The sequence below is a fragment of the Cebus imitator genome, unplaced genomic scaffold (assembly GCF_001604975.1).
Source record: "Cebus imitator isolate Cc_AM_T3 unplaced genomic scaffold, Cebus_imitator-1.0 Scaffold128, whole genome shotgun sequence".
NCBI classification, from domain to species: Eukaryota; Metazoa; Chordata; class Mammalia; order Primates; family Cebidae; genus Cebus; species Cebus imitator.
Genome location: NW_016107443.1, coordinates 848,494 through 861,245, shown reverse-complemented (window position 1 = coordinate 861,245; position 12,752 = coordinate 848,494). Strand labels below are relative to the sequence as shown.

Sequence of the window (12,752 nt, the reverse complement as noted above, 5' to 3'; positions counted from 1 at the left end):
GGCCACTGGAGCTGTGTCCAGGGCTCCAGGCCACAGGTGGTGAGCACTGTGCCTGGTGAGATGGACTCCCTGCCACCCCGCCATGGCCATCAATGGTGGACTGAATAAAGAAAATGTGGTACAGATGCACCATGGAATACTATGCAGCCATAACAAAGAACAAAACCATGTCTTTGCAGCAGCATGTATACAGCTGGAAGACTTTCTCCTAAGTGAATTAACACAGAAACAGAAAACCACATACCGAATCTTTTCACTTGTAAGTAGGAGCTTAAATATCGGGTACATAGGGACACAAAGATGAAACTAGAGACTGCAGACTACTAGAGGGGGCAGGAAGGAGGGGGCAGGGGTTGCTAGCTATTTATTAGGGGCACATTTGCAAAGTTGGCTTGTTTTTGGTTTTGTTCCCAGAGCCGGCATCGGATGTGAGAAAGCAACCTGGAAAACACTAGAAAGTCTGAACGCAGTTCTCTGATGTTGGACTTTTTTTTTTTGATACACATTTTGGGACGAGCAGAATGACACTGTTGGCTACTAGTTCATATCTCTATATCTCTAGATTTGTATCTATATCTGCATATATTCACACACACATATATAATGTACAACTATATAGACATATATATGTATACTTTCGTAAAAACAACACTTTAAGAAAGTAGGTCGAAAGCGAGGCGGGAGGGGGGCGAGGCCCTTTGACCCCCCTGAGTCACGCACGCACGCCCAGCGCTACTGCGCAGCCGCAGAGACGTACTCCGGGCTCCTTCCGCTCGCGCCTCAGTGTGCCTCGCGAGAGGGGAAACAGTTACCACACAATTACCACACAGCCGCGGCACAGACATAGGCCTCAGGTCTCCGGCCTCAGAGCCAGACCCCGCCACCTCAGGATGTCCGACCAGATTGAGGAACAAGGTAAGGTGACCTCCCCTCAACTACCCCGCTAACCTGGGCCTCAAGTTCTGTCAGAGTCTGGGCCGCGCCCAGTTAGGTGACCATTCAGGGGGCGGCAGGATTGGATGTTCATTGGCAGGAGCATGTGAGGGGCGGCCTTTGGGTATCGGCCATCTGCTGCCGATTGGTCAGGGCGCCCGTGGGAAATTTGGCGTGGTGGACTAAGATGGCGCTTAGTTCACGGGGTCTCCAGGCTCAAGATGTCCTTGCGGCTGAGGTTATCTTGAGGCTCATGGCGTCCCTGTGGCGCTCGGTGGCTCGGGGTTGGGGTGACTTGGGCTTGTGCCCAGAGTGAGTCAAGATACTGGGCCTGGTTGCCCTAGGGCCCACGGTTCTTTCCCGAGCCTCGATTGGTTGGGAAACCATCTAGGCGGTCGTTGATCGGTGAGGCGGGCCACCTCCAGGAGTGTGCCTCAAACCCTGGCAGGCGGCGCGGCGGGGCCTGGCGCTACAGCGGGTCTGTGCAGCCGCACTTTTTCTTGAATTTGTTGATTTTTCGCTGGTGGGCAGCCGAGGGGCACAGCCCTGTTCAGTGTTTTGGCGTAGCAGCCCGGGTGCAGCCTCAAATGCCGGGTGCTCTGAGGGGGTGCTTTGGGTGGTGCCCGCTGCCTCTCCGCGGGCGCCTGAGCGGGTGACATTTTATGATTTCGCACCTCATTAAATACTTGGTGCTGACCTTCTGGGACTAGCTGATCCTTTTCCAGCTGTTCTCTTTTTGATGAGGGGCGGTATTGGGGGGCGAGGAATGACTTTCTGTTGTTGTTGTTTTTGCTTTGTTTTTCAGACAGAGTCTCGCTCTGTTGCCCAGGCTGGAGGGCAGTGGCGCCATCTTGGCTCACCGCAGCCTCCGCCTCCTGGGTTCAAGCGGTTCTCTCTCCTCAGCCCCCTGAGGAGCTGAGACTACAGGCGCGCGCCGCCACGCACCGCTAATTGTGGTATTTTTTGTTGAGACGGGATTTCGTCTTGTTGCCCACAGTGGTCTGAACTCCTGGGCTCAGGCGATCCTCCTGCCTCAGTCTTCCAAAGTGCTGGGATTACTGGCGTAAGCCACAACATTGGGTGAGAGCTTTGAGTTCAAAGAATTGATAAACTCCCGAGTTGATTTCCTGTCAGACTTTTCGCGGTTGAGACATAGAGTTGGGGTTTTGATGGTAACCGCGTTTCATTAGAAACAGTGCAGCGTTGCTGTTTTATTGTAAATACGTCGATGAGGAGGAAGAGAAAGATGTAGGGTGTTGGGGGCAGAGGCGGGAGTTGGGAGAGCCTGCGAAATCGGGGTCCCCGTGGAGCCGGGGAGCCGTCGAGGCGCGCGAGGGCCGGGCCCCCTTGCCGCGTGGTCTTTGACAGGAAAGTCTCTGATTTGGTTGGTGGCGGACCGCGTCCCTCCCTCCTCTCCCGGCTCCCCGAGTGCGGCAGACTGGCTTCAGGTTGACTAAAAGCGATTTTCCGAGCAGCTTTGCAGCGGGGCGTTTTCTAAAGCGGGGCGTGGGCTGGGTGCCCTTTTGAGCCTTGCTTGTCCCGCCTGCAGCAAGTGCTGGGCGATGGGATACGGTTTTGGCGGCAGTGGAAGGGCTGCCTTTGAGAGTCCCGCAGGAAGATTTAGAAAGTGATTGTTCTTAAAACAAACGGAGCGGTCTGGCTGTTGTAATTGCCCTGTTTTGCTGTGTGTTCCTCAAAGTGGTCCCCGCGTGAGTGCTCGCTTGTAGGGCCAAGGGCCCCACAGGGTCGTGTGCAGTAAGGGGTCCACCCCCATTAGGTCACTGAGGCATGGAGGTGGGCTGTGCGCAGTGAAGAGGGTGCAGTGTGCAATACCTCTATCTATGGGCATGCTACTCGGAGGATGCTTAATCACACAGCAGTGACAGAGCTGTTAGGGTCTACCGCCACCTGCTGGCAGCTTCCGAGGAGTTCTATAGGAGGGTGCTTTTGACCTAGCACAGTAACAAGAGCTGATAAAATTCACAGTCGCCAAGGTGCCATTATCTGGAGGGGTTTTGATGCTCGAGGGATTGCCAGTCTGAGGGCAGCCTTCCACAAGAACTGGAGCAAGATCCTACAACTTATTCATCAGGAGGAGTGGCTCTTGCCCCAAGCCTGCCATGCAGCGGGTATCTTTACGACACTGAACGCTGCCCCCGGGCCATGGATTCTTGTCCTGGTATAACTGTTTTTCCCTTAAATCATGCTCTGCACCGTGTCTGCTCCAGACATTCCTCCGACTATAAGCTACTTGTTCCTTAATTCATGCTCTGTACCATGTCTACTCTAGGCATTCCTCCCATTATGAACTAAGATATAGTTACATATATATAGGGAGATAACTGAGTGGTAACATATTCTTTAAGCACTCATTCTATGAACTAATATATGATTATATATAGAGAATTATATATGAAGGGAAATAACTGAGTAGTAACACTATAAACTGAGATATTCTTCAGGCACTAATTGTGCCAGGATTCTGCTTAGCTCTCCTTCCTTGGTGCCTCTAGGGGGGTTACCCACAGTCCCTCATTGTGAGCTGTGCCTCATGTGATGAGTTGATGGCCTGGTGCCTTGGGAGCATAATCTTTAAACAGTTTCTTGGTTTTTTGTTTTGTTTTGTTTTTTGAGACGGAGTCTCTCTCTGTCTCTCAGGCTGGAGTGCAGTGGCATGATCTTGGCTCACTGCAACCTCTGCCTCCCAGGTTCAAGGGATTCTCCAGCCTCAGCCTCCAGAGTAGCTGGGACTACAGGTGTGTGCCACCATGCCCTGCTAATTTTTGTACTTTTTGATAGAGACAGGGTTTCACTGTGTTGGCCAGGTTGGTCTTGAACTCCTGACCTCTAGTGATCTGCCTGCCTTGGCCTTCTAAAGTGCGGGGATTACAGGTGAGAGCCACCACGCCTGGCCATTTTAAAACAATTTCTAAAAGTTAAAATGTCTTTTGGCCGGGCGTGGCGGCTCACACCTATAATCCCAGCATCCCAACACTTTGGGAGGCCGAGGTGGGTGGATCATGAGATCAGGAGATCTAGACTATCCTGACCAACATGGTGAAATCCCTTCTCGGTAGTGGGTGCCTGTAGTCCCAGCTACTTGGGAGGCTGAGGCAGGAGAATCACTTGAATGTGGGAGGCGGAAGTTGCAGTGAGCTGAGATGGCGCCACTGCACTCCAGCCTGGCTACAGAGCAAGACTGTCTCAAAAAAAAAAAAAAAAAACTCTTTTAAAACGGGGGGCCAGGCACAGTGGCTCACGCATGTAATCCCAGTATTTGGGAGGCTGAAGTGGGTGAATCATGAGGTCAGGAGATTGAGACCATCCTGGTCAACACGGTGAAACCTCATCTCTACTAAAAATACAAAAATTAGCCGAGCATGGTGGCACGTGCCTGTAACCCCAGCTACTCAGGAGGCTGAGGCAGGAGAATTGCTTGAACCCAAGAGGCAGAGGTTGCAGTCAGCTGGGATCATGCCACTGCACTCCAGCCTGTGACAGAGCAAGACTGTCTCAAACAAAACGAAACAAAAAACAAAACCAAGAAAACCCCAAAATTTAATTGGGAAAGTTATGTGTACACTTAAAAGAACTGATTGGACTTTTACACATTTACTGAGAAACCTTAGTGGCATTGTCAATAGCTTTACTAGCTCTAGTTTGAAATATCTGTTGATACACAAAAGCTTTTCTTAAAAATATGCTTTCAGGGGCCAGGCGTGGGGGCTCATGCCTGTAATCCCAGCACTTTGGGAGGCCAAGGCAGGCGGATCATGAGGTCAAGAGATGGAGACCATCCTGGCCAACATGGTGAAACCCTGCCTCTACTAAAAATACAAAAATTAGCCAGGCATGCTGGTGCGTGCCTGTAGTCCCAGTCTCCTGCCTGCTATTCTTAGGCAGGAGAATTGCTTGAACCTGGGAGTCAGAGGTTGCAGTGAGTTGAGATCTTGCCATTGCACTCCAGTCTGGTGACAGAGCGAGACTCTATCTCAAAACAAACAAACAAACAAAACAATGACAAAAAACAAATACACTTTCAATTGCCCTGGTTATTTTCTTCTGGTGATACAATTGAAAGTTTATTGTAGAGAATTGACATAGAAGTCTAATGATAATAATTTTGCTATTCAGTGATAGCCACCTAGATAACAATTGGTATGTTCTTTTTTAGTTGTGTCTCTGCCAGGTTTTGGTGTCAGGATGATGTTGGCCTCATAAAATGAGTTAGGCAGGATTCCCTCTTTTTCTGTTTGGAATAGTTTCAGAAAGAATGGTACCAACTCTTCTTTGTACCCCTTTTCAAAAACCACCTCCTGGATTCATTGATTTTTTTGAAGGGTTTTTTGTGTCTGTCTCTATCTCCTTCAGTTCTGCTCTGATCTTAGTTGTTTCTTGTCTTTTGCTGGCTTTTGAATTTGTTTGTTCTTGCTTCTCTAGTTCTTTTAATTGTGACATTAGGGTGTTGATTTTAGATCTTTCCTGTTTTCTCTGTTGGGCACTTAGTGCTATGAATTTCCCTCTATACACTGCTTTAAATATGTCTCAGAGATTCTGGTACATTGTGTCTTCATTCCCATTGGTTTCAAAGAACACCTTTATTTCTGCCTGCATTTTGTTATTTATCCAGTAGTCATTTGGGAGCAAGTTGTTCAGTTTCCATGTAGTTGTGAAGTTTTGAGTGAGTTTCTTAATCCTGAGTTCTAATTTGATTGCACTGTGGTCTGAGAGACTGTTTGTTTTTTTTGCATTTGCTGAGGAGTGTTTTACTTCCAATTATGTGGTCAGTTTTAGAGTAAGTGTGATGTGGTGCTGAGAAGAATGTATATTCTGTGGATTTGGGGTGGAGATTTCTGTAGATGTCTATTAGGTCCACTTGGTCCAGATCTGAGTTCAAGTCCTAGATATCCTTGTTAATTTTCTGTCTTGTTGATCAGTCCAATATTGACAGTGGGGTGTTAAAATCTCCCACTATCATTGTGTGGTGGTCTAAGTCTCTTTGTAGTCTCTATGAGCTTGCTTTATGAATCTGGGTGCTCCTGCATTGGGTCCCTATATTTAGGATAGTTAGCTCTTCTTGTTGCATTGATCCCTTTACCATTATGTAATGCCCTTCTTTGTCTCTTTTGATCTTTGATGGTTTAAAGTCTGTTTTATCAGAGACTAGGATTGCACTTCTGCTTTTTTTTTTTTTCTGCTTTCCATTTGCTTGGTAAATAGTCCTCCATTCCTTTATTTTTAGCCTATGTGTGTCTTTGCACTTGAGATGCGTCTCCTGAATACAGCACACCAATGGATCTTGACTCTTTATCCAATTTGCCAGTCTGTGTCTTTTAATTGGGGCATTTAACCCATTTACATTTAAGGCTAATATTGTTATGTGTGAATTTGATCCTGTCATTATGCTGCTAGCTGGTTATTTTTGCCCATTAGTTGATGCAGTTTCTTCCTAGCATTGATGGTCTTTACGATTTGGTATGTTTTTGCAGTGGCTGGCACTGGTTGTTCCTTTCCATGTTTAGTGCTTCCTGCTGGAGCTCTTGTAGCGCAGGCCTGGTGGTGATGAAATCTTTCAGCATTTGCTTGTCTGTAAAGGATTTTATTTCTCCTTCGCTTATGAAGCTTAGTTTGGCTGGATATGAAATTCTGCGTTGAAAAATCTTTTCTTTAAGAATGTTGAATATTGGCCCCCACTCTCCACGTCTCATTCTGGCTTGTAGGATTTCTGCTGAGAGATCTGCTGTTAGTCTGATGGACTTCCCTTTGTGGGTAACGCGAACTTTCTTTCTGGGCGCCCTTAGCATGTTTTCCTTCATTTCAGCCTTGGTGAATCTGATGATTATGTGTCTTGGGGTTGCTCTTCTTGAGGAGTGTCTTTGTGGTGTTCTCTGTATTTCCCGAATTTGAATGTTGATCTGCCTTGCTAGGTTGGGGAAGTTATCCTGGATAATATCCTGAAGAGTGTTTTCCAACTTGGTTTCATTCTCCCCTTCACTTTCAGGTACACTGCTCAAATGCAGGTTTGGTCTTTTCATGTAATCCCAAGTTTCTTGGAGGCTTTGTTCATTTCTTTTCACTCTTTTTTCTCTAATCTTGTCTTCTCACTTTATTTCATTGAGTTGATCTTCAATCTCTGATATCCTTTCTTCCACTTGATCGATTAGCTATTGAAACTTGTGTATGCTTCAGGAAGTTCTTGTGCTATGTTTTTCAGCTCCATCAGGTTGCTTATGTTCTTCTCTAAACTGGTTAGTCTAGTTAGCATTTTGTCTAACCTTTTTTCAAGGTTCTTAGCTTCTTTGCATTGGATTAGAACCTGCTTCTTTAGCTTGGAGGAGTTTGTTATTATGCACCTTTGGAAGCCTATTTCTGTCAATTCATCAAACTGATTCTCCATCCAGTTTCGTTCCCTTGTTGGCGAGGAGCTGTGATCCCTTAAAGGAGAAGAGGCGTTCTGGTTTTTTGGAGTTTCCAGCCTTTTTGCACTGGTTTCTTCCCATCTTTGTGGATTTATCTACCTTTGGTCTTTGAAGTTGGTGACCTTTAGATGGGGGTCTCTGAGTGGACGTACTTTTTGTTGATGTTGAAACTATTTATTTTTGTTTGTTAGTTTTCCTTCTAACAGTCAGGTCCCTCTGCTGCAGGTCTGCTGGAGTTTGCTGGAGGTCCACTCCAGACCCTGCTTGTCTGGGAGTTACCAGTGGAGGCTGCAGAACAGCAAAGATTGCTGCCTGTTCCTTCCTCTGGTAGCTTTGTCCCAGAGGGGTACTTGCCAGATGCCAGCCAGAGCTCTCCTGTATGAGGTGTCTGTCAGCCCCTACTGGGAGGTGTCTCCCAGTCAGGATACATGGGGATCAGGGAGCCACTTGAGGAGGCAGCCTATCCCTTATCAGAATTCAAATGCTGTGTTGGGAAATCCGCTGCTCTTTCAGAGCTGCCAGGCAGGGACGTTTAGGTCTGCTGAAGCTGTACCCACTACCACCCCTTTTCCCAGGTGCTCTGTCTCAGGAAGGTGGGGGCTTTATTTATAAATCCCTGATGGGCTGCTGCCTTTTTTTCAGAGATGCCCTTTCCATTGAGGACATCTAGTGAGACAGACTGCCTGCAATTGCTGAGCTGTGTTGAGCTTGTCCCAGTTTGAACTTCCCCACAGCTTTGCTTACACTGTAGGGTTGAAACTGCCCTCTTGAGCCTCAGCAATGGCAGAAACCCCTTCCTTCACCAAGCTGTAACCTCCCAGTTCGAGCTCAGACTGCTGTGTTGGCTGCGAGAATTTCAAGCCAGTGGATCTTAGCTTGCTGGTCTCTGTGGGGGTGGGAACTGCCGAGCCATACCACTTGGCTCCCTGGCTTCAGCCCTCTTTCCAGGGGAATGAACAGTTCTGCCCACTGGCATTCCAGGGGCCACTCAGTTGGAAATGTGGCAGTCACCCACCTTCTGCGTGGATCTTGCTGGGAGCTGTGTACTGGAGCTGTTCCTGTTCAGCCATCTTGCTTGGGGGAATCCAATAAAGCTCATTTTGATCTTAGACATTTTGCATAATGTGTTTTCATATTCATTAGAATGGTTTACCTAGTTGATATTTCATATCTGGCTTATTTGTGGTTACTTATTTCACGTTTTGTGAGATTCAGTTTGAATTCATTTCATAATGACATTTACTTTTATATTTTATTTCTGCATTATCAGTCATCATAAACATTAATATTAGTTTTTAGAGAAAAGTTTAGAACTTCATGGTCACTACAAGTGTGTCTACTTAACACCAGTTGCATCATTTAAGTGAAAAGCATATCATTGAACACTGTGGCATGGGCCAGCTGGCCACATTTATCAAATGAGAAGAAATTTATTGCTCTACAAAATTGGAAGTACTAGAGATAGTACTCTGTGTGTGTGTATGTATACATACATATGTACATACTTCAAAAATTCCTACTATTGGTTCATTAGCTAACTTGTAATAATTACAGATATAAAAATATACAAATTTTCAGCTAAAATATGTTTTTTAAACAATCTATAACTTTATAAGGTGGCATCCTCAAGAAACTGTTTATTTAATGTGGTATTGAATCTAATCTTTCTCTTTGCTTATTTTTAGATTTTATTATTGTAACTGTTGACGACAGTGATGATAACAATGATGATCGCAGTACTGAGACAGTGGAAGATTCTGAAAGAGCAGATAATTCCACCAATGACACAGCAGATTATTCCACTGATGTCACAGCCATACAACCAAATTTTCCAGGTGCCAGTGGTGACCATCACCATCCACTCCAAATGTCATACGGTAATTTTGTTAAATTTCCTTTCTGGCAAAATTTTGCGCTCTGGTCCCCGTTTCCAGTAAATTGCTTAAATATTACTGTAAACTTTACAGCAATTAGTTATTACCAGAAGGCTTAGCTTCGTGCTAATACCACAAGGTTTACTTTTGCTTGCATTTTCCCTTTGCTTAAGCTTTGCCATGTCTCCTTTGTTCTGTGGGAGACAGAATGTTAAGAAGTGTTCTTTTATCTAATTTGTTGGAAGAGTTTGAGAAGGATTGGTGTTAAGTCATATTTTTTGGAGGGGTGTTAGGGTGACAGGGTCTTGCTTTGTTGCCCAGGCTAGAGTGCAGTTGTGGCATCTCTGCTTACTGTAACCTTCACTTACCAAGTTCAAGAGATTCTTTTGCCTCAGCCTCCCACGTAGCTGGGACTACAGGCGCACACCACCATGCCCAGCTAATTTTTGTATTTTTAGTAGAGACAGGGTTTTGCCATGTTGCCCAACCTGGTCTCGAACTCCTGACTTCAAGCAATCTGTCTGCCTCAGCCTCCCACAGTGCTAGGATTACAGGCATGAGCCACCGCACCCAGCCAGTGTTAATTCTTTAAATGTTTGGTAGAAATCAGTGGGGAAGCCATCTGGTCCTGGGCTTTTCTTTACTGGAAAGTTTGTGATTACTGCTTCAACCTCTCATTATAGGTCCATTAAGATTTTTTATTTCTTCTTGAGTCGGTTTAGTTAGTTTTATTAAATTATAAGAACAAATAGTTTTTTCATATAGTCGCATTAAGTAGTTAGAAAACATATAGGAAAAAGACCCAATTGATAATGGCTATGAAATATATTTAAACACTCTGAGGAATAAATAAATAAAAATAGCAGAACCTCTATGAAAGGACCGCAAATACTGAGGATCATAAAATAAGGCTTGAGGAAGTGGAGAGACACAAATTATTCTTGGAGGTGAAAAAACAGTCTAGTATAGGTGTGAAAAAAATCTTAGGAAAAAACTGTTTAAGGGACAGGTGGTGATTTACCATATCAAACACTAAAACATTTTAAAGATATAGTTATTAAAATATTATGTTATTAAAATACAGTTATAAAATAGGGAGCCAGACTTAATGTGATAGAAACTCACAAACAAAACAAAGGATTTAGTGTTAACATACTAGAGTACATTAATACAGGAATGATGGAAAGGAAATAACATGCTGGGAAAAATGCTTAACTGTTGGGGGGAAAGCCCATTTCATTTCATCTCACATCATACACTTAAATAATTTTGAGATGGATTAAAGAGTTGAAGACCTAATAAGTGGAAGTATGGAAGAAACTAGAAGAAAATATAGTTGATTGTTTTCTCTAATCCTAGTGAAAGACTAAGTGTAAAAGCAGCTGAAGAAGTCACAAAAATGTTAATGAATTTGGCGTAATAAACAAATAAAGAAACCCCTCCCTAGCTCAAAAAAAGCCACTCTTCTAAATCACACCTCCACCTGAGAAGGGTGTTTGTTGCAATTAAACACTTTCAAGGGTATTATCCTTAAGAGAGCAAGACCTCATACAAATCAGACAGGAAACATTGAGACCCTAATTGGGCAGTGAGCAGAACAATTCACAGAACAAGAAATACTAGTGGATAGAAAATGCAAACTTAAATGAGATACAAGCCTTAAACTTTTGTCTATCAAATTAACAGTTGGTAAAAGATAATTTACTCTAGTGATAATGGAGAAAAACCATTGCATTGCAGTTATCTTGAAATGTAAATTAGTACAACCCTTTTGGACTTTTTGGCAGTACCTCACCTATCAAGAGTCCCCCAAATATTCATAGACTTTAACCTAGTGATTCTTCTAGATGTCCATTATAAGGAACCATTCAGAGGTGTAAAGAAATGTTTGCCTTTGAATGTATACACATCATTATACCAAAATAGTGAAAAATTAGAAGCCATATAAATGTCCCACAGTGGAAAACGGGTAGCAAAACCTCTGGACATCCATAAAATGGAATATTATGCAGGCATTTAAAAATATTTTTAAAATTATAAATGACACACAAAATTGCTCAGAATATATATATGCAATATGATTCAAAGTATATAAAATATATAAGAAAAATAAATATATTTAAAGTTTATAATATTTATTGCTGTGGACTGCTTTCTCTTTTTATTTAGATTCTGAATTATTTATAATGAGCTGAATATAATGAGGTGAATTTTTTTTTTTTTTGAGACAGAGTCTTGCTCTGTTACCCAGGCTGGGGTGCAGTAGTGTGATCTTGGCTCACTGCAACCTGTGCCTCCCAGGCTCAAGCGACTCTCCTGCCTCAGCCTCCCAAGTAGCTGGGATTACAGATGTACACCACCCTGCCCAGCTAATTTTTGTATTTTTAGCAGAGAGGGGATTTCACTTTGTTGGACAGACTGGTCTCAAACTTCTTTCCTGGTGACCTGCCCAGCCTTAGCCTCCCAAAGTGCTGGGATTACAAACATGAGCCACCATACCTGGCCATAGGTGAACTTTTTATGGAAATCTATGACATACAAAATATGCACACATCGTAAATATACAGCTTAAATAATTTTCAAACTAATTCATGCATATAACCAGCACCATAACCAAGAAATACAAGGTTATGAGCTCCCTAGAATCCCGTCCACCCCCTTTCAATCATTACTCTTCTTTGTAAGGTAACCACTATCCTGACTTCTACCATAGGTTACTTTTGCCTGTTTTTGAGTTTTATACCAGTTGAACCATATGCTATACTCTCTTTTATATCTGGCATTTTTTTCAGAGACAGGGTCCTGCTGTGTTGCCGAGGCTGGACTTGAACTCCTGGGCTCAATTGACTCTCCTGCTTCAGCTTCTGTATAGCTGGAACCATAGGCACGTGCCACCACATTTGGCTTGTGTCTGGCTTTTTAAAAAAAATTCTTGCTGTGTGCTGCAATAGTTGGTTTATTATCCTTGCTGTGTAGTTCCTTTGTTTGAATACATCAGAATTTAATTACTTATAGCTTGTATTGTAGTCAGAAAAAATTCAAACAGTTTAAAAGGTAAATTTTGGTTGAAGTTACAGCTCAATTTGGAGGTATCTTATTGTATCTTTCATTTTGTTATTATTATTATTTTTGAGACAGGGTCTCACTTTGTCACCCAGGCTGGAGTGCAATGGCACAATAACAGCTCACTGCAGCCTCAACTTCCCAGGCTCAAGCAATTCTCCCACCCCACATCAGTCTTCCCAGTAGCTGGGATGACAGGTGCATGCCACCATGCCCAGCTAATTTTTTTTTTTTAATTTTTAGCAGAGATGATATCTTGCTATGTTACCCAGGCTAGTCTGCAACAGGTGTGAGCCACTGGGTCCAACCTGGAGGTATTTTATAACTTGATATTTCTTTTTTTTTTTTCTTCTTCCATTTATTTATTTTATTGCATTTTAGGTTTTGGGGTACATGTGAAGAACATGTAAGATTGTTGCATAGGTACACACGTGGCAGTGTGATTTGCTGCCTTCCTCCCCAT

The 12,752-nt window shown here is 43.8% G+C and overlaps 1 protein-coding gene across 1 annotated transcript in view; it reads left to right on the top strand.

The window, feature by feature from the left end:
- Positions 1–890: 890 nt before the first annotated feature.
- Positions 891–12,752, top strand: part of BEND2 (BEN domain containing 2) — a 58,809-nt gene continuing 46,947 nt past the window's right edge. Inside the window, 4 exon segments of the mRNA XM_017540616.2 lie at positions 891–915; positions 9,038–9,229; positions 12,365–12,453; positions 12,456–12,497. Of these exon segments, the coding sequence (XP_017396105.1) occupies positions 891–915; positions 9,038–9,229; positions 12,365–12,453; positions 12,456–12,497 (348 nt within the window).